The following is a 21,748-nucleotide window of genomic DNA, read 5'->3' on the forward strand; positions in this document are numbered from 1 at the left end:
TGGTTTCATTCATGATATGGTGGTGTCCAGATAATATGTGCGACATGAACGTTCTGTGTCACACGCCTCTACTTACATGGGATGGGATGTGCGAAGTCATGAATCGTGAACCTCAAGGGCATCAGATAATGAATCAGGAAAATTAGAAATATCGTGAGAGAGAGAGAGAATGACTTGGGAAAATTACCACACATTTGAAATCAGAAATAAATATAATTTCATTTCACTTCCGAGTAAGTTACTAGGTTGAATTTCAATCCAACTTTGATTAATTGTAGTTTTGAGCCAATTCTATTATAGTTTTAACAATTAAGTGCATGACAGTCGGATTTTTAATTCAAAGACCAAAACTCTAACAGCAATTAGTGTATTTTTCTTCACTCGTAAGTGAGAAATCTTATGTTAGAATCTCGTGAATGATGAATTCAATACTAAATTAGATTACCTATTATGTGTCATAACCGAATTTTCTCATTCATTTAGTATAAAATATATCATTGTAAAAAAATAAAAAAAAATAAAAAATAAAAAAACTCTTTTAAGATTGGTCTTAATTTAGGACGAATGGTCCAATTTCATTTTTTTAATGAATTAACTGATATTACTATTGTTATCCCCTCTACTCGACCCTCTAGTGTCTGTAGAGTAGAGTCGCGGCGGTGGTTTTTGTGGTGGCGTCTTTTCCCGCGGAAAAGGAAATGGAGTCGCTGACAACGTACTCCTCTTCCTTGTTGTGCACCTGTCCACTGCTGTCCTCCCATTGTTCCCAATCCAACACCACCGCCTTCAAAATTCCCTCGACCTCCACGAAACCTAAAACCACCTTCACCAACATCGTAGTACAGTCCTCGGTGAGCCCGGACCCCTGGTCTCTCAGCGACGGCAACAATCCCGACCGCCCCAAACCTAGGTCCAAGAACCCCAAAAAGCCCCTCTCCGACGACAACGCCCGCCGCATCATCAAGGCCAAGGCCAACTACCTCAGCGCCCTCCGCCGGAACCAGGGCCCACAGGCCCAAACCCCCAAGTGGATTAAGCGGACCCCCGAGCAGATGGTCAGCTACTTGCACGACGACAGGAACGGCCACCTCTACGGCCGCCATGTCGTCGCCGCCATTAAGCACGTTAGAGCGCTGTCCGAGAAGTCCGAGGGGAAGTACGACATGCGCACCGTCATGGCCTCCTTCGTCGGGAAGCTCAGCTTCAGAGAAATGTGTGTGGTGCTCAAGGAGCAGAAGAGCTGGAGGCAAGTCAGGGACTTGTTCTCTTGGATGAAATTGCAGGTAATTTCCTGCCTTTTTCTCAGCCATTTCCATTTCATTTAATTCAGCTGCCACTATGTTTTTCGTTTTTTCAATTTTTCAATTTTCAATTTCATTTGTTTTTTTTTTTTTTTTTTGAACTCTGAAAAGGAAAGAAAATACTGTGCTTTTCATGGTAAATACTCTTAAGACTCTGAAATTTCGTCGTGTTTTTCATGTGGGTTTTTTTTTTTTTTTTGGTGGTGGGATTAGTAGTACATTTCTGTGTGTGTATGTGTAATGATACACAACCTTGTGCTTCAACAGTTAAGCTACCGCCCAAGTGTTATTGTCTACACAGTTAGTATTGCGGGCATATGGCCAAGTCGGGAAGATCAAGCTGGCTGAGCAAACCTTCTTGGAGATGCTCGAATCTGGGTGTGAACCGGATGAAGTTGCTTGCGGTACCATGCTCTGTACATACGCCAGATGGGGGCGTCACAAGGCTATGCTGGCGTTTTATTCAGCCGTGCAAGAAAGGGGGATTCTACTTTCTGTTGCTGTTTATAATTTTATGTTGTCCTCCTTGCAGAAGAAATCACTCCACGGAATGGTCATAGAAATGTGGAGGCAGATGGTGGACATTGAAGTGGTACCTAATAAATTTACTTATACAGTAGTAATTGGCTCCCTTGTCAAAGAAGGCCTCCACGAGGAGGCTCTTAAGAATTTCATTGAGTTGAAGAATGCTGGAATCGTTCCTGAGGAGGCAACTTATAGTTTGCTCATCAGTTTAAGCACCAAACATGGCAAATTTGATGAAGCTCTTAGACTATATGAAGACATGAGGTCTCTAGGAATAGTTCCAAGCAACTACACTTGTGCTTCACTTCTGACGTTGTATTACAAGAAGGAGGATTACTCCAAAGCCCTTTCTCTCTTTTCAGAAATGGAAAGGAAGAAAATTGCGGCGGATGAAGTGATCTATGGTTTGCTCATTAGAATATATGGAAAACTTGGTCTTTACGAGGATGCTCAGACAGCTTTTGAAGAGATGGAGCAGCTGGGTTTACTTAGTGACCAGAAAACGTATTTGGCAATGACACAAGTCCATCTCAATTCAGGGAATTGCGACAAAGCTTTAGAAGTTATGGAACTAATGAAGTCTAGAAAAAACATTTGGCTCTCAAGATTTGCTTATATTGTCTTACTGCAGTGTTATGTTATGAAGGAGGATCTGAGTTCTGCTGAAGTAACATTTCAGGCTCTATCCAAGACTGGACTCCCTGATGCAGGCTCTTGTAATGATATGCTCAATTTGTATATAAAACTGGACTTATTGGAAAAGGCTAAGGATTTTATTACTCAGATAAGAAGAGACCGTGTAGATTTTGACGAGGAGCTTTGCAGGACAGTTGTGAGAGTATATTGCAAGGAGGGAATGCTTAGAGATGCTGAACAGTTTGTAGAAGAACTGGGTACAAGCGGATTATGCCAGGATAGTAGATTCGTCCAAACAATTTCTAGTGTTATGTGTGAACACAAGGAAGGCAAATTTGTGACTTTTGACCAGCCTGACACCGTGGCCCTGGGGCTGGTGCTCGGTCTCTATCTGACAGATGGTGATATCAGTAAGACAGAAAAAGTTCTAGCATCATTGCCTGTGACTTCTGTTGGCTTATCAATTGCTAGTCAGCTCATTAAGAACATTATTAGAGAAGGCAAGCAACTTCAATCTTACCAATTTTTTCAGTAAAACATTACACTTATGATGCAAGTCACCTCTGAGTAAGTTTTTATGCCTCTAAAGAAGTTTGACATCAATTTCCATGCAGGTGATGCATTTAAAGCAGAAACTCATATCAATCAATTGGCCAAGCTTGGCTGCAGGGTGGATGATGCCACAGTTGCTTCTTTGATTAGTTTATATGGAAAGAAACGCAAGCTGACAAAGGCCCTGGAAATATTTACAGCATTTGCAGATTCTCCTTCAGCAAAAAAATTACTATGTAACTCAATGCTTGATGCATATGCCAAGTGTGGTAAACCACAGGAGGCATACGCACTTTACAAACAACTTACAGAGGAAGGACATGATCTGGATGCTGTTGCCATCAGCATAGTTGTCAATGCTTTGACTAACAGTGGTACGAATTTGGAAGGCTTTGTTAGCCTAGCAAAAGATTATAGATTATCAGATGATAGAGCAACCGAGTTTATACATCATTTATCATTTCGACCATCTTATAAGAAATAGCATAAATAGGCTTTTCAGCTTCCCTAATATCATTGTGTTATTCAGAATCGAATATGACACCACATCGTAGCTGCATAAAACCATCATGCCCATCATTGCTGTTAATTTACTACATAACTTTTCCTTGCACCAATTTTAATCATAATAAAACTCATCTCCAGGGAAACATAGAGAAGCAGAGAATGTCATCCAGGAAAGCCTTGAGCACCACTTGGAGCTGGATACTGTGGCATACAATACTTTTATTAAGGCTATGCTGGAAGCAGGTTGATATGGGCTGCTTCAGTTATTCAGTAAAAATGCTTGAGTAGAAGAAAGCTTGCATTAGCTTGGTAATTTTCATGATGCAGGTAGGTTGCATTTTGCATCCAGTATCTATGAGCGCATGCTTTCTGAGGGGGTTGCTCCATCACTTCGGACATATAGCACCATGATCAGGTAATAGCTTTGTATACTTTTTTCTGTTGTGCGATTAGTAAAAATGATATATTGAAAGCTGCTCATATTGGCGAACTATGGGTGCAGTGTTTATGGTCGAGGTCGAAAGCTGGAAAAGGCTGTAGAGATGCTCACTACGGCTCGCAACTCGGGTTTGTCTTTGGATGAGAAGGCATATATGAATCTGGTTAGCTACTATGGGAAAGCTGGTATTATTCTAAATCCCCCTCCATGTAAACAATTCTAGATATTGTCACAAAAATTTGATTGGTGTTCCACAGTATTTCTATTGGCTTAGTTCATGGTAACAAAGACCTTCCATGAATTTATGAAGCATTTCACTTATAACTGGGCACTCTTGACAGTTTATATAATTCATTGGTGCTAAGTAAGATGGAATATTATATAATCCTAAATGCCGTTTTCACCAGTCAATGGAATTAACCTTTTATAACTATACATGGCAGGTAAGTTCCCATTCCTTTTTCTAGTGAATATCTCTTAGACTCTTCAGCTAGTCAAATTTCTTTGTTGTCTGTAAATTGTAATTCTTCATAACTTCAATGTGTTTGTTTTGTAGGAAAAAGGCATGAAGCATCCATGCTATTCAGCAAAATGCGGGAAGAAGGGATACAACCTGGGATGGTATGTAGAATTGAGATTATTTAAAACTTAAAAAGGGATAAATAAAGATTTTTTTTGACTAATTAGTAATTACTCATTAATAAATCAAGAGGGTGCATCTTGGTGCAACAGGATGGCTTATCCCAAGCAACCTGGTGGTTGAAAAATATTGCATTTCTTATGAATTGACGTTCACGATTATTTGGAAGTGTAAAGCTGCTATCTGAGTGTAATGTCTTGTCTTTTACGTGAAAATCAGGTCAGTTATAATATAATGATCAATGTATATGCTGCTGGGGGCCTTTATCAAGAAGCAGAGGAATTATTCAAAGCCATGCAGCAAGATGGTTGCTTACCCGACTCCTTTACGTACCTTTCCCTAATTCGAGCTTACACAGAGAGTCTGAAATACTCAGAAGCAGAGGAAACCATTAACTCTATGCATGAAAACGGTGTCCATCCCTCCTGTGCGCATTTTCACCTTTTACTCTCCGCTTTTGCCAAAATGGGTTTGATAGGTGAAGCAGAAAGAATTTATGGAGAACTACATGGAGCTGGTTTGAACCCTGACGTGGCATGTTATCAGACTATGCTGAGAGGATACATGGACTATGGACATTTAGAAGAAGGGATCAAGCTTTTTGAACAGATCAGTAAGTCTGGAGAGGCAGACAGGTTTATTTTGAGCGCAGCAGTGCATTGTTATAAATCTGTGGGAAAGGAACTTGAAGCTGAAAATGTTTTGCATTCCATGAATAATTTGGGTATTTCATTTCTAGAGAACCTAGAAGTTGGATCCAAGCTAAAGGCCTCGTAAATATTCCAGAACTGATTTAGTTATGGGATGCTATGCGGCAGATGACAAATCAGAGGGATAGAACGATCCTAAGTAATTGTATGCTTATTTATGCATAGCTCAGGTGTACCAAGAATCGAATTTGGGAGAGAAGCAAAATACATGCCTTCTAGACCAGTGGCGAACAAACATTAAGAGGTTGCATGGTAGCAGCAACCAGATGTTGGGTTGAGACTCGTTTTCCCAGTCCTTTGCTCGAGTGTGGGAAATAGCTTGTCAGTTGTTTACGACTTGAAATTAGTGACAGAAGAAATCTGTTGACATGAAACGCTGATGCTCAACGGTTAAGAAGTGGGCAATCACGCTGGAAGGGCCATAGTCCGTCATATGGAAACTGTTTCAGTTGGCATGAGTCGTGGTCAATGGATACGGAAGTGTAATATTAACCCGGCCACATTACTTGGTATCCTTCATATCAATAAGGAGGTAACTGTTAGCTTTCTGGAAATAGTCAAGACTAAGAAGAATAGATCACAGCCTTGATATTTCTTCCGCACTAACATTACAGCTTGATTGTGTAGATTGTACAAAAGTTCGTGTTCATTAGAATATAAAAGTTAATAGAATTGTTGAAGATATTGTAGCAGCTATGTCAATTAGGACATTTGATTTGTACAGAATTTCTTTCTTTGGATGTCAGAATAAAACATGCATAAAAAAATTGCATTTACCACAGAAATAATGTCAACTGTTTTATTAGCTCATTCTTGTTAAATTCCAGGCACATTTGTGATACATGAATGTCGCTCAATCTGCACTTGTTGACATGCTATAACCGGGAACCTTGGCGAGTTTTCTCCGATGCATAATCAATCGTACCCGCTCAACCTCTTTCCATAAACCTCTACTGGCATATATATTAGACAAAACTACGTATGCCCCATCATTCCAAGGCTCTAATTCTTGCAAATGCTCAGCCACCCACTCCCCCATCTTCACATTCCCATGTTTCTCACAGGCACCCATCAGGCACCCCCAGACGACCGAGTTTGCCTTCACTGGCATCTCCTCCTCAACCATCTTTCTCGCTTCCTCAAGCAATCCTACTCTGCCAAGAAGATCCACCATGCATCCGTAATGTTGCAAGTGGGGCTTTATCCCATATGTATTTTTCATCATGTCGAAGTAAAATCTTCCGTCTCGCACATTCCCGCCATGAACACATGCACTGAGTACCCCAACAAAGGTCACATGATTTGGTCTCACTCCTGCCTCTCTCATGCACCGAAAGCATTCAAGCGCTTCATTCACATGCCCGTGCATTGCATAACCCACGATCATAGACGTCCATGATGAAACATTCGGTTGCTCCATCCTTGAAAACACCCTGTAAGCCAAGTCCATTCTCCCGCATTTCCCATACATGTCTATAAGCGAATTCAACATCATCAAGGAGGTATTCAATTTCAATTTATCGACGTTTTTTGCTGCTTGGTAAACGCATTTATGCAACTGAAAAGCCAAGCCTAAGTCACTCAAAATTCCGCAAGAAGAAGTGACACTCACCATGGTCACATCATCAGGCAAGAATCCACACTTCCTGAGCTGGATGAAGGTGTCGATGGCCTCCTTGGCACGGCCGCCTTGGGAAAGGCCTCCGATGATGGCATTCCAAGAACCCAACTTTCTGTCAGGGTTTTGGTCGAACAGGTTGCGTGCATTTTCAAATTCTCCTGCCTTGGAATATAAATTTATAAACCCACTCTCGCAGAACTCGTTGGTGTCGAGGCCGAGCCTGATGGCAAGGGAATGAAGCTGCCTGCCGATATGGACAGCAAATAGCTGACAGAGGGCTTTTAGAACAATGGGGAGGGTGTAGCAATCAGGCAAAACGCCGGCACGAGACATGGCAACGTAGACAAAGAGAGCCTTGGTGGGAGCATCACGTCGAGCGTAGGATCGTATAATATTGTTCCAGTGAAATGGGGCCGGGTAGAAGCGTAGCATGTGGGTTCTGATAACATGTGCGTAAATTTGATTCAGTTCTCGTAAGGTGGTGCAATTTGACAACTGGGTTGCTGTTACTTTTGCTGGGTCGTCCTGGCTGCTATCCAAATTTACAGAGGGCGTTGCAGTGGAGAAGAAGATGAGGAGGAAGGTCTTTTGGTTGGGAAGATGGTTTGAAATGGAAAGCGTGTTGTCCTTGCTGGGTCTTTGAAAAATGCTGCAACTCCTCCTAATCATCTCAAACAACAAAACAACAACGTTGTAATGAGCATGTGCCACTCTTTACTAAACCATCAAAGGCAAGGGCCTCACCAGCATAATTTTTTTTTTTTTTTTGTTGGGAATTTAATGGCTGGATTGAATCAAAACATAATCGAAACTGCCATAACTTGTAGGAACGATAATCGAACACACTGTCCTAATCAATTGACACAATGACGTGCAAGAACGAACATCAAAGACGTTGACCATTCAAAAGGGGGAGTTAGGCTCTCATGTCTATAGGCATCAATATATAAATGAGAGATTGTAGTTAGAAACGGTGTCATTAACCATCACGGTTTCTAGGCGATGCATATTTGTACAAAAATTGTAAACTTTATTTGCTTTCATCTTCACCTCAACTTGAGGTTTTCAAAACTCATATAAGACTTTTTGTTGATATTCTTGTAGATAGAGCTCCGTTTCGGCAATGTTTAGGGCTCACTTCAATTTTTGTTCATTTATGTTTTCGATTTAAATATTCTATTTAAAATACATTTGTGGCTCAATAAATGGTAAAATCGCTTTCGCCACTCAGTACTACGGTCTGGTGGTATTCCTTTTCACTTGGAAGTGAGAGGTCTTAGGTTCGAATCTCATTGATGGCGAATTCGATACCAAATTAGGTTGCCCATTGTGTGGTTAGCCGAACTCCCCCCCCTTCCTCCCTTAGTGTAAAAATGTTGATGTACTAAAAAAAATGGTAAAATCGCTTTTAGTTGCCTCATAATGTTACTCTTAATCTTGACGGAAAATATTAGGCAAAATTTTTTTTAAAAAAAAATTCATTTTTCTCAAAAAGAAAAACGTAGGCTAAGCATCATTGTTCCTAGGCAATTTTGCAAATTTGAACAAAAATTGTTGCAAAATTTATTTACTTTCACCTTCACCGCAACATAAGGTTTTCAAAATTCATGTAAGACTTTTTATTAATATTCTTATAGATGGGGGTCCCATTTTGGCTATGTTTGGATCACACTACTATTTTTGTCTATTTATTTTTAGTTTCGGCATAAATATTCTATTGTATTTTTCACTTATTTTTTTAGTCCTATTTATTTTGTCTATTTTATTTTTAATTTTGCCTCACCGTGAAAATTTGAAAATTAAGGTAAGACTTTCCGTTAAGATTCTTGAGGGTGGAACCCCATTTGACAATGTTTTGGTCCTCACTATTGTATTTTTCAGTTATTTTCTTAGTTTTCAGCTTAAATATTCTACTAAATTTACATTTGTTCCTCAATGAATCATAAAACTTCTTACAAATTCTAATAAGTATACATTTGTTGCTCAATAAATCATAAAATCATTTCCTAAAACCTTATAAAGTTCTCCTTAATGCTCCCATAAAATATTTTGTGAAAATAAAAAATTTTCATTTTCCCCAAAAATACATGGATGTTAAGGTTTTCAGTTGGTTTTGCAAATTCAACATAAATCACTGTTCAATCTATTTATTTTCACCTTGGCCTCACTTTGAATTTTTTAAAATTAAGGTGAGACTTTCCGTTGAGATTCTTGAGTGTAGAACCCCAATTGACGATGTTCTGGGCCTCACTACTATATTTTTTTACTTATGTTTTTAGTTTATGGCTTAACTGTTCTACTAAATATACATTTTTTGCTCAATAAATTGTAAATCTACTTCTAAATAATCTATAAAGTTTTCCTTAATGCTCGTAAAAAATATATCACAAAACTAAAAATTAGCATTTTTGATAAAAAAAAAACGTGGGTTAACGCTTACAATTTTTGGTCGACTTTGCAAATTTGTACATAAATCATCGTTCAGTCTATTGTTTTTCAACTTCGCCTCACCCTAAAATTTTGAAAAATTAAGGTAAGATTTCCCATTGAGATTCTTGAGGGTGGAACCCCATTTGACTATGTTTTCGTCCTCACTATTTTATTTTTCACTTATTTTTCTAGTTTTTAGCTTAAATATTCTACTAGGTGTACATTTGTTGCTCAATAAATCATAAAAATACTTCCAAACACCTTATAAAGTTCTCCTTAATGCTCACCGAAAATATTTCGTGAAAATAAAAAATTTGCATTTTCACAAAAAAAACATGGGTTAACATTCACACTTTTTAGTCAGTTTTGCAAATTCGTATATAAATCACCGTTCAATATATTTATTTTCACCTTTGCCTCACTATGAAGTTTTGAAAATCAAGGTGAGGCTTTTCGTTGAGATTCTTGAGTGTAGAACCACATTTGACAATGTTAGGCCTCACCACTATACTTTTCACTTATTTTTTTTAGTTTTCGGCTTAAATATTCTACTAAATATACATTTTTTGCTCAATAAATCGTAAATTTGCTTCCAAATAGTTTATAAAGTTTTCTTTAATGTTCTGAAAAATATTTCACAAAAATAAAAATTTGCATTTTTGACCATAAAAACGTGGGTTAACACTCACGGTTTTTAGTCAATTTTGCAAATTCGTACATAAATCACCATTCAAGCTATTTATTTTCACCTTTGCCTCAATGTGAAGTTTTGAAAATGAAGGCGAGACTTTCCATTGAGATTCCTTGACAATGTCTTGGTCCTCACTATTGTATTTTCACTTATTTTTTTAGTTTTCGGTTTAAATATTCTACTAAGTATACATTTATAAAGTTTTTCATAATGCCCGCAGAAAATATTTTTCAAAAATAAAAAATTTCATTTTTGACCAAAAAAACATGGGTTAACACTTACTGCTTTTATTTAGTTTTGCAAATTCGTACATAAATGACCGTTCAATCTATTTATTTTTAGCTTCACCTCAATGTGGAGTTTTGATAATTAAGTTGAGACTTTCCATTGAGATTCTTGAGGGTGGAACCCCATTTGAAAATGTTTTGGTCCACATTATTGTATTTTTCACATATTTTTTTCTTCAGTTTTCGGCTTAAATATTCTACTAAGTATACTGTTGTTGCTCAATAAATCATACAACTGCTTCCAAACACCTTATAAAGTTTTCTTTAATGCTCGTGAAAATATTTACAAAAATAAAAAATTTCATTTTTGAACAAAAAAACGTGGGTTAACATTCACGATTTTTAGTCAGTTTTATAAATTCGCAGATAAATCATCGTTCAATCTATATGTTTTCACCTTCACCTGACCATGAAATTTTGAAAATTAAGGTAAGACTTTCCGTTGAGATTCTTGACGGTCGAACCCATTGGACAATGTTTTGGTCTTCACTATTGTATTTTTCACTTATTTTTTCAGTTTTATGCTTAAATATTCTACTAAGTATACATTTGTTGCACAATAAATCAAAAAACCGCTTCCAAACAAGTTATAAAGTTTTCCTTAATGCTCGCAGGAAATATTTCGCAAAAATAAAAATTTGCATTTTTGACAAAAAAAAAACGTGGGTTAACACTCACGATTTTTAGTTGTTTTACAATTTCGTACATAAATCATCGTTCAATCTATTTGTTTTCATATTCGCCTCACCGTGAAATTTTGAAAATTAAAGTAAGACTTTCCATTGAGATTCTTGAGGGTGGAACCCCATTTGACAATGTTTTGGTCCTCACTATTGTATTTTTCACATATTGACACACCCCAACCGAGATCAGGGCATGCTGGCCATCACGTGGAAGTGACGTAGCCATGTGCACAGTGCGGAAGCTAAAAGAAGTAATATAAAAGTACGAATAATTTAAAAACTAGCATACACAATGTGATAAGATAAGTGCTAGCGTAAGTGAGACGCTGAATTCAGAGCATAAATCTATAGCAGTCCAAAATAAATAACTCGATAATAGTGCACCCGAAGGTGACCCTACATCGGTGAGTGTCTATCAGAAATGCCGGGACGCCCTCTGGGAAAACCACTGAAACTGCTAGACCACTAGAACCTGGAGGGGCGCAAAACAAAAGCGTGAGTGGGCAAAAACAAAGCTCTTTGAAAACCATTTAGTAAAATACGTTCCAACCCCTCGCCGTAAAACCTGTATACTTCCCAAAAAATAAACATATATACGTATGTATAAATATGCCAATCATGCTCAAGGGTATGCCAATCATGCTCAAAGGTATGCCATGTCAAAGCCTCATAATGATATGCAAGTGCTCAGGTATAAATCACATCAATAACATATCATTGGCAGCCGGAGTCACCTAAAGTGACCTGTACGGCTGAATCTAGAGCTCAAATCTCAATCTCAATAACTAAACCTGCCCACGAGTCGGAACCACCTATAGTGGTCTGTACGACAGGCCTGGGTGTAATACATATAAACGCTCTAGTGCTACGATCACGTGAAGGCTGTGCGAATAATCGCGGGTCACCTACGAGTCGGAACCACCTATAGTGGTCTGTACGACAGGGCTGTGCACCTAACTTGGATCCAAGCTGAGCGTGTGGTGCGAGAGGTGAACAACACGTGAAGGACTGTGCCCTACTCTGGGCGGGAGCACTAACACCGGGGGTGCAGGTTATGAGCTCTCAAAGCACCTCTAATCACTATTTAATGCAAAGGTTAAATAACGCTTACCTGGCACTTACCTATGCCTCCACATCACCAACATATTTATATGACATATGAATGAATATATATATGTCAACTTATATGCCACTAACCATGCATATCAATCAATATCATAAAAGGAATGGCATGTCACTAGTAATGCATGCAATGATGCATAAACGATAATAATATGGTGCATGGCATAAACCAATTAACCCTTTTTAAACAATTTCTGGGAAAATAAATGTATATAGGTGTATACGGAAAACCAAAAGCCCACTCACTGGTATGTGGAAGGGTCGTAGCCCCCCTGCCTCGAGTGCGCACGCTCGTCCTCGGGATAGGAATCACCTATATGCGGAATAACTATAAAAACATTAATTATAAAGCACATAACCTTCCTTTCGTAATAACTTCTCATACATTGCTCAAAATGGACAATTGAATATACCAACGTGCTCTACACAACCTCAGGATCACAACCATATTTTTAGAAAAAAATTTCACCGCCGCACGCGCCGCCACGCGCCGGCCACGCGCAGGCACGTGCGGTGCACACGGACGGCGTCAACTGACGCCGTTAGGAATATTCCATCAGTTTTGACAGATTCCGTTAACGGCGTCAGGAATATTCCGTCAGAATTGACGGAATATTCCGTCTCCTTCTCCGTTCAGTTTCCGGTGCTGTCGCCGGCGCCGGAAAACTGGAAAAACTTCTAACTTTGTTTTCTCACTCGTTTCTCAACCGTTTTTCATGATTTTTGCACCAAATTGAAGCTTAGGACTAGTAGAACCACGCTATACTACTTTTAAAGGCTAAAAACCACAAGATCATACCTGTCCATAAACTCCAAAACCGGCCAACTTCGAACCAGGCTATCCCGACGTCCAAATTCGTCCAACGAGTCACTCCGAGACTCCTTGGGACCTCACCAAGCCACCCACGAGCTTCAAAATCCCAAAAACGTGCTAGGTTAATTTTGCATGAATAGTACCCCAAACGGAGCTTGTGAAATCGACGTGAAAACGTCGGAGTTCTTACCTGAAAATGGTATGATCGTGCTCCCCTCGACCTCACGATCACGACTGAGCCCTTAGTTTCCTCGATCTGCTACGGTTTGATGGTTCTTGGTGTGTGTCCGTACTTTTAAAGGAAGAAGAAGAAGGAATGAGGACTCGGGAGAGAGAGAGAGAGACAGAGAAAATGACAGAGGGAGAGGGAGAGTGAGACAGTGTGTGTGTGTGTGTGGCCCAACACTTGCCAACACCACACAAACAACCAAACAACATAACAAAACAAACTAGGGGTAAAAGGGTCATTTCACATATGCGTTTCGATAGTTTCGGGACGGGATGTCACACATATTTTTTCAATTTTCGACTTAAATATTCTACTAAGTATACATTTGTTGCTCAATAAATCATCAAAACTGCTTCCAAACACCTTATAAAGTTTTCCATAATGCCTGCATAAAATATTTTGCAAAAATAAAAATTTTCATTTTTGACCAAAAAAACATGAGTTAACATTCACTGCCTTTAGTCAGTTTTGCAAATTCGTACATAAATCACCGTTCAATCTATTTATTTTTAGCTTCACCTCAATGTGGAGCTTTGAAAATTAAGGTGAGACTTTCCATTGAGATTCTTGAGGTTGGAACTGTGACATCCCACATCACCCAGGGGAGTGATCTTTATATGTATATTCTCATTCCTACCTAGTATGAGGCTTTTGGGAGCTCACTGGCTTCAGGTTCCGTTGGAACTCCGAAGTTAAGCGAGAAGGGGGCTAGAGCAATCCCATGATGGGTGACCCACTGAGAAGTTGCTCGTGAGTTCCTAAAAACAAAACCGTGAGGGAATGGTAAGCCCAAAGCGGACAATATCGTGCTACGGTGGTGGAGTGGGCCTGGGAAGTGATCTGCCCCGGGCCGAAATGTGACAATTTAGTATCAGAGCCTAACCTTGGCCATGGTGTGCCAACGAGAACGTTGGGCCCCTAAGGGGGGTGGATTGTGATATCCCACATCACCCAGGGGAGTGATCCTTATATGTATATTCTCATTCCTACCTAGCACGAGGTCTTTTGGGAGCTCATTGGCTTCGGGTTCCGTTGGAACTCCGAAGTTAAGCGAGAAGGGGGCTAGAGCAATCCCATGATGGGTGACCCACTGGGAAGTTGCTCGTGAGTTCCCAAAAAACAAAATCGTGAGGGCTTAGTAAGCCCAAAGCAGACAATATCGTGCTATGGTGGTGGAGCAGGCCCGGGAAGTGATCCGCCCTGGGCAGGGATGTGACAGGAACCCCATTTGACAATGTTTTGGTCCACATTATTGTATTTTTACATATATTTTTTTCCAATTTTTGGCTTAAATATTCTACTAAGTATACATTTGTTGCTCAATAAATCATAAAACTGCTTCCAAACACCTTATAAAGTTTTCCTTAATGCTTGTGGAAAATATTTACAAAAATAAAAATTTTCATTTTTGAACAAAAAAACGTGGGTTAAATTCGTAGATAAATCATCGTTCAATCTATATGTTTTCACCTTCGCCTGACCATGAAATTTTGAAAATTAAGGTAAGACTTTCCGTTGAGATTCTTGACAGTGGAACCCATTTGACAATGTTTTGGTCTTCACTATTGTATTTTTCACTTATTTTTTCAGTTTTCGGCTTAAATTTTCTACTAAGTATACATTTGTTGCATAATAAATCATAAAACCGCTTCCAAACAAGTTATAAAGTTTTCCTTAATGCTCGCATAAAGTATTTCGCAAAAATAAAAATTTGCATTTTTGACAAAAAAAAAAAACGTGGGTTAACACTCACGATTTTTAGTTGTTTTACAAATTCATACATAAATCATCGTTCAATCTATTTATTTTCTATTCGCCTCACCGTAAAATTTTGAAAATTAAGGTAAGACTTTCCATTGAGATTTTTGAGGGTGGAACCCCAATTGATAATGTTTTGGTCCTCACTATTGTATTTTTCACTTATTTTTTTCAATTTTCGGCTTAAATAATCTACTAAGTATACATTTGTTGCTCAATAAATCATCAAAATTGCTTCCAAACACCTTATAAAGTTTTCCATAATGCCCGCATAAAATATTTTGCAAAAATAAAAATTTTCATTTTTGACCAAAAAAACATAGATTAACATTCACTGCTTTTAGTCAGTTTTGCAAATTCGTACATAAATCACCGTTCAATCCATTTATTTTTAACTTCACCTCAATGTGGAGTTTTAAAAATTAAGGTGAGACTTTCGATTGAGATTCTTGAGGGTGGAACCCCATTTGACAATGTTTTGGTCCACATTATTGTATTTTTCACATATTTTTTTCTTCAGTTTTCGGCTTAAATATTCTACTGAGTATGCATTTGTTGCTCAATAAATTTTACAACCACTTCCAAACACCTTATAAAGTTTTCCTTAATGCTCGCAGAAAATATTTTGTAAAAATAAAAATTTTCATTTTTGACCAAAAAAAGTGGGTTAACACTCACAATTTTTAGTCAGTTTTACAAATTCGTACATAAATCATTTGTTCAATTTATTTGTTTTCACCTCCGCCTCATCTTGAAATTTTGAAAATTAAGGTAAGAATTTCCATTGAGATTCTTGAGGGTGGAACCCCGTTTGACAATGTTTTGGTCCTCACAATTCTATTTTTCACTTATTTTTTAGTTTTCGGCTTAAATACTCTACTAAGTATACATTTGTTGCTCAATAAATCACAAAACTACTTCCAAACACCTTATAAAGTTTTCCTTAATGCTCGCAGAAAATATTTCACAAAAATAAAAATTTTCATTTTTGACAAAAAAAAAAAACGAGGGTTAACACTCACGGCTTTTAGTTGGTTTTGCAAATTCGTACATAAATCACCATTCAGTGAATTTATTTTCACCTTCGCTTGAATGTGAAGTTTTGAAAATTAAGGTCAGACTTTCCATTGAGATTCTTGAGGGTGAAACCCCATTTGACAATGTTTTGGTCCTCACTATAGTATTTTTCACTTACTTCTTTTTGTTTTTGGCTTAAATATTTCACTAAGTATACATTTGTTGGTCAATAAATCATAAACCCGCTTCCAAACATCTTATATAGTTTCCCTTAAAACTCGTGGAAAATATTTTACAAAAATAAAAATTTCATTTTTGACCAAAAAAACGTGGGTTAACACTCACAGTTTTTAGTCAGTTTTTACAAATTCGTACATAAATTGTCGTTCAAACTATTTCTTTTCAACTTCGCCTCACCGTGATGTTTGAAAATTATAGTAATACTTTCCGTTATATTCTTGAGGGTGCAACCCAATTTTAACAATATTTTGGGCTTTTGACTTAAATAGTCTACTAAATATACATTTGTTGCTAAAAAAATCTTAAGTCCACTTCCAGCTGCCTTACAAATTTTCCTTAATGCTCACGGAAAATGTTTCACGAAAATATAATATTTGCACAAAAAAAGGGTTAACACTCATAGTTTTTTGTCGGTTTTTACAAATTCGTACATAAATCGTCGTTCAAACTATTCACCTTCGCCTCACCGTGAAGTTTGAAAATTATAGTAATACTTTTTGTTATGTTCTTGAGGGTGGAACCCAATTTAACAATGTTCTGGACCTCCCTACTACACTTTTCACTCATTTTTTTAGTTTTCGACTTAAATAGTCTACTAAATATGTACAATAAATCGTAAATCCGCTTCTAAATGCCTTATCATAATTTTTCTTAATGCTCATAAAAAATATGTAGCGAAAATAAAAAATTTGCATTTTTGACAAAAAAGTGGGTTAACACTCACCCTTTTTTGTCAGTTTTTACAAATTCGTACATAAATCATCGTTCAAACTCTTTATTTTCACTTTCACCTCACTGTGAAGTTTGAAAATTAAAGTAATACTTTCTATTAATATTGTTGAGGGCGGAACCCCATTTTAAAAATATTTTGGGCTCACTACTATATTTTTCACTTATTTTTTTAGTTTTCAACGTAAATAGTCTACTAAATATACATTTGTTGCTCAATAAATCGTAAATCCGCTTCCAAAAGCCTTATAAAGTTTTCCTTAATGTTAGTAGAAAATATTTCGCAAAAATAAAAAATTTGCACTTTTGACAAAAAAACATGGGCTAATACTCATGGTTTTTAGTTAGTTTCTACAAATTCGTACATAAATTGTTCTTAAAACTATTTATTTTCACCTTCGCCTTACCGTGAAATTTGAAAATTATAGTAACACTTTTTGTTATATTATTGATGGTGGAACCCCATTTTAACAATGTTTTGGGCCTTACTACTATATTTTTCACTCATTTTTTTTTGTTTTCGATTTAAATAGTCTACTAGATGACACACCCCGACCTGGAATATCCACTAGGACCCCAAATCGAGGCGTGCTGGCTGACACCGTGAGGGCGTGGTCGAGGCCCAAAGCGGACAATATCATGCTACGGTGGAGTCGTGCTCGGGTTGCGGTGGGAGCCCGGGCCAGGATGTGACACTAAATACACAATTGTTGCTCAATAAGTCGTAAAACCACTTCCAAATGCCTTATAAAGTTTGCTTAATACTCACAGAAAATATTTTGAGAAAATAAAAAATTTGCATTTTTGACAAAAAATGTGGGTTAATACTCATAGTTTTTAGTCGATTTTTACAAATTCGTACATAAATCGTAGTTCAAACTATTTATTTTCACCTTCGCCCCACTGTGACGTTTGAAAAATAAAGTAATACTTTTCATTAATATTCTGGAGGGAGGAACCTAATTTTAACAATGTTTTAGGCCTCACTACTATATTTTTCACTTATTTTTTTAGTTTTTGCCTTAAATAGTCTACTAAATATCCATTTGTTGGTCAATAAATCGTAAATCCACTACCAAATTCGTGGGTGTTAACGGTTTTTAGTCTGTTTTTACAAATTCGTATACAAATCACCGTTCGAACAATTTATTTTTACCTTCACCTCACCGTGAAATTTGAAAATTAAATTAATACTTTCCGTTAATATTCTTAAGAGTGGAATCATATTTTAACAATGTTTTCGGTGTGACATCTCACATCGCCCAGGGGAGTGATCCTTATATGTATATTCTCATCCCTACCTAGTACGAGGCCTTTTGGGAGCTCACTGGCTTCGGGTTCCGTAGGAACTCCGAAGTTAAGCGAGAATGGGGCTAGAGCAATCCCATGATGGGTGACCCACTGGGAAGTTGCTCGTGAGTTCCCAAAAACAAAACTGTGAGGGAATGGTAAGCCCAAAGCGGACAATATCGTGCTACGGTGGTGGAGCGGGCCCGGGAAGTGATTCCCCCCGGGGCGGGATGTGACAATTTGGTATCAGAGCCTAACCCTGGTTGCGTGTGTGCCGACGAGGACGTCGGGCCCCTAAGGGGGGTGGATTGGGCCCGAGAAGTGATCCGCCCCGGGCCGGGATGTGACAATTTGGTATCAGAGCCTAACCCTGGTTGCGTGTGTGCCGACGAGGACGTCGGGCCCCTAAGGGGGGTGGATTGTGACATCCCACATCGCCCAGGAGAGTGATCCTTATATGTATATTTCCATCCCTACCTAGTACGAGGCCTTTTGGGAGCTCACTGGCTTCGGGTTCCGTAGGAACTCTGAAGTTAAGCGAGAATGGGGCTAGAGCAATCCCATGATGGGTGACCCACTAGGAAGTTGCTCGTGAGTTCCCAAAAACAAAACCGTGAGGGAATGGTAAGCCCAAAGCGAACAATATCGTGCTACGGTGGTGGAGCGGGCCCGGGAAATGATCCGTCCTGGGCGGGGATGTGACAAATTGGTATCAGAGCCTAACCCTGGTCACGAGTGTGCCGACGAGGACGTTGGGCCCCTAAGAGGGGTGGATTGTGACATCCCACATCGCCCAGGGGAGTGATCCTTATATGTATATTCTCATCCCTACCTAGCACGAGGTCTTTTGGGAGCTCACTGGCTTCGGGTTCCGTGGGAACTCCGAAGTTAAGCAAGTAGCGCGCGAGAACACTCCCAGGATGGGTGACCCATCGGGAAGTTCTCGTGTGAGTTCCCAGAAACAAAACCGTGAGGGCGTGGTCGGGGCCCAAAGCGGACAATATCGTGCTACGGTGGTGGAGTGGGCCCGGGAAGTGATCCGCCCCGGGCCGGGATGTGACATTCGGCCTCACTACTATAATTTTCACTTATTTTTTTAGTTTTCGACATAAATACTGTACTAAATATACATTTGGTGCTCAATAAATTGTAAATCTGCTTCCAAATGCCTTATAAAATTTTCCTTAATGGTCATTGAAAATATTTTGCGAAAATAAAAATATTGCAATTTTGACAAAAAACGGTTTTTAGTCAGTTTCTACAACTTCGTACATAAATCGTTGTTAAATTTTCACCTTCACCACACCATGAAGTTTGAAGATTATACTAATACTTTTTGTTATATTCTTGAGGGTGAAATGCCATTTTAACAATGTTTTGGGTCTCCTTACTATATTTTTCACTTATTTTTTTAGTTTTCGACTTAAATAGTCTACTAAATATACATGTGTTCCTCAATAAATTGTAAACTTGCTTCCAAATAAATAAATGAAATAGAAAAGGATATGATCAGCACTTCACTACCGATTGACCACAAGAAATGTCGCTAGCTTGTCAGCAACAATTCCGGGACGAATCGCTAGGTTCATACCAAACCCCTCTTTTAAATTTTTTCTTTTTTGTTTTTTAGTTTTTGTTTTTTTGCTTATGTTTGTTTTAGTTCTCTTGAGGGTGGAGCCCATTTTTAACAATGTTGTGGGCCTCACAACTATATATTTCACTTATTTTTTAGTTTTCGACACAAATAATCTACTAAATATACATTTATTGCTTAATAAATCATAAATCCGCTTTCAAATGCCTTGTAAATTTTCCTTAATGCTCATGGAAAATGTTTCGCGAAAATAAAAAATTCGCCTTTTTGACAAAAAACATGGGTGTTACACTCACGGTTTTTTGTCAGTTTTTACAAATTTGTACATAAATCGTTGTTCAAACTATTTATTTTCACCTTCGCCTCACCGTTATGTTTGAAAATTAAAGTAATACTTTCTGTTAACATTCTTGAGGTGGAACTTTATTTTAACAATGTTTTGGGCCTCACAACTATATTTTTCACTTATTTTTTAAGTTTTTTACGTAAATACTCTATTAAATATACATTTGTTGCTCAATAAATCGTAAATCTACTTCCAAATGCCTTATAAAAATTTCCTTAATGCTCATAGAAAATATTTAGCGAAAATAAAAAATTTGCAATTTAATTAAAAACGTGGGTAAACACTTATTGGTTTTAGTTAGTTTTTACAAATTCGTACATAAATCGCCGTACAAACTATTTATTTTTACCTTCACCTCACCATGAAGTTTCAAAATTATAGTAATACTTTACGTTATATTCTTGTGGGTGGAACGCAATTTTAACAATGTTTTGGGCCTTATAAATTTTCCTTAATGCTCATGGAAAATGTTTCGCAAAAATAAAAAATTTGCATTTTTGACAAAAAACGTGAGTGTTGACGGTTTTTAGTCGGTTTTTACAAATTCGTATATAAATCTCCGTTCGAACTATTTATTTTCACCTTTACCTCACCGTGAAATTTGAAAATTAAATTAATACTTTCCGGTACTATTCTTGAGGGTGGAACCGTATTTTAACAGTGTTTTCGGCCTCACTACTATAATTTTCACTTATTTTTGTAGTTTTCGACCTAAATACTCTACTAAATATACATTTGTTGCTCAATAAATCATAAATCCGCTTCCAAATGCCTTATAAAATTTTCCTCAATGGTCATTGAAAATATTTGGCTAAACGGTTTTTAGTCACTTTCTACAACTTCGTACAAAAATCGTTGTTAATTTTTCACCTTCACCTCACCATGAAGTTTGAAGATTATAGTAATACTTTTTGTTATATTCTTGACGGTGGAACGCCATTTTAACAATGTTTTGGGCCTCCCTACAATATTTTTCACTTATTTTTTTAGTTTTCGACTTAAATAGTCTACTAAATATACATTTGTTGCTCAATAAATCGTAAACTTGATTCCAAATAAATAAATGAAATAGAAAAGGATACGATCAGTACTTTACTACCGATTCTCTTCAAAAACTGTCGCTAGCCTATTAGCAACAGTTCTAGGGACGAATCGCTAGATTCATACCAAACCCATCTTTTCAATTTTTTCTTTTTAGTTTTTTAGTTTTTATTTTTTGCTTATGTTTGTTTTAGGGGTAAATTACATTTTACCCCCTCAGGTTTGGGGTCGATTTCAATTCCTTACAACATCTTTAAAACATTTCAATTTCATACATTTACTATCATTTTATTTCAATTTCATACATCTGTTAGAAAATCCGTTAAATAAACCCTTAAGTGATGATGTGGCAAATATGGGATCCACATTTGTACTGACATGGCTGCCAAATTTGTGCCACGTGGCAAAATATATATTTTTTTATATACATTTAAAATATTATAATAATTTACCTTATTATAAAAGATAAAAAAAAACCCATCTTCTTCCTCCCCAAGCCATTCCCCTTCCCTGCAACCCAAACACTGAAGGAAAATTTGTGAAAAA

The 21,748-nt window shown here is 37.6% G+C and overlaps 2 protein-coding genes across 2 annotated transcripts; one reads left to right on the forward strand and one right to left on the reverse strand.

The window, feature by feature from the left end:
• Nucleotides 1-586: 586 nt before the first annotated feature.
• LOC103943293 (pentatricopeptide repeat-containing protein At5g27270) lies at nucleotides 587-6,013 on the forward strand. The gene is given in 9 exon segments (XM_009353556.3): nucleotides 587-1,283; nucleotides 1,569-1,604; nucleotides 1,606-2,962; nucleotides 3,077-3,388; nucleotides 3,660-3,764; nucleotides 3,849-3,936; nucleotides 4,024-4,145; nucleotides 4,517-4,581; nucleotides 4,820-6,013. Coding segments are annotated over 9 exon segments (3,228 nt in total). The 5' UTR covers nucleotides 587-698; the 3' UTR covers nucleotides 5,378-6,013.
• A 78-nt stretch (nucleotides 6,014-6,091) lies between these two features.
• On the reverse strand, nucleotides 6,092-7,931 carry LOC103943295 (pentatricopeptide repeat-containing protein At1g77170, mitochondrial). Its single transcript, XM_009353557.3, has one exon. The coding sequence runs from the start codon at nucleotides 7,598-7,600 to the stop codon at nucleotides 6,164-6,166; it is 1,437 nt and encodes a 478-aa protein (XP_009351832.2). The 5' UTR covers nucleotides 7,601-7,931; the 3' UTR covers nucleotides 6,092-6,163.
• Nucleotides 7,932-21,748: the final 13,817 nt, after the last annotated feature.

The sequence above is a fragment of a genome, unplaced genomic scaffold (assembly GCF_019419815.1).
Source record: "Pyrus x bretschneideri cultivar Hongxiangsu unplaced genomic scaffold, Pyrus_bretschneideri_v1 Contig57, whole genome shotgun sequence".
Lineage (NCBI taxonomy): Eukaryota > Viridiplantae > Streptophyta > Magnoliopsida > Rosales > Rosaceae > Pyrus > Pyrus x bretschneideri.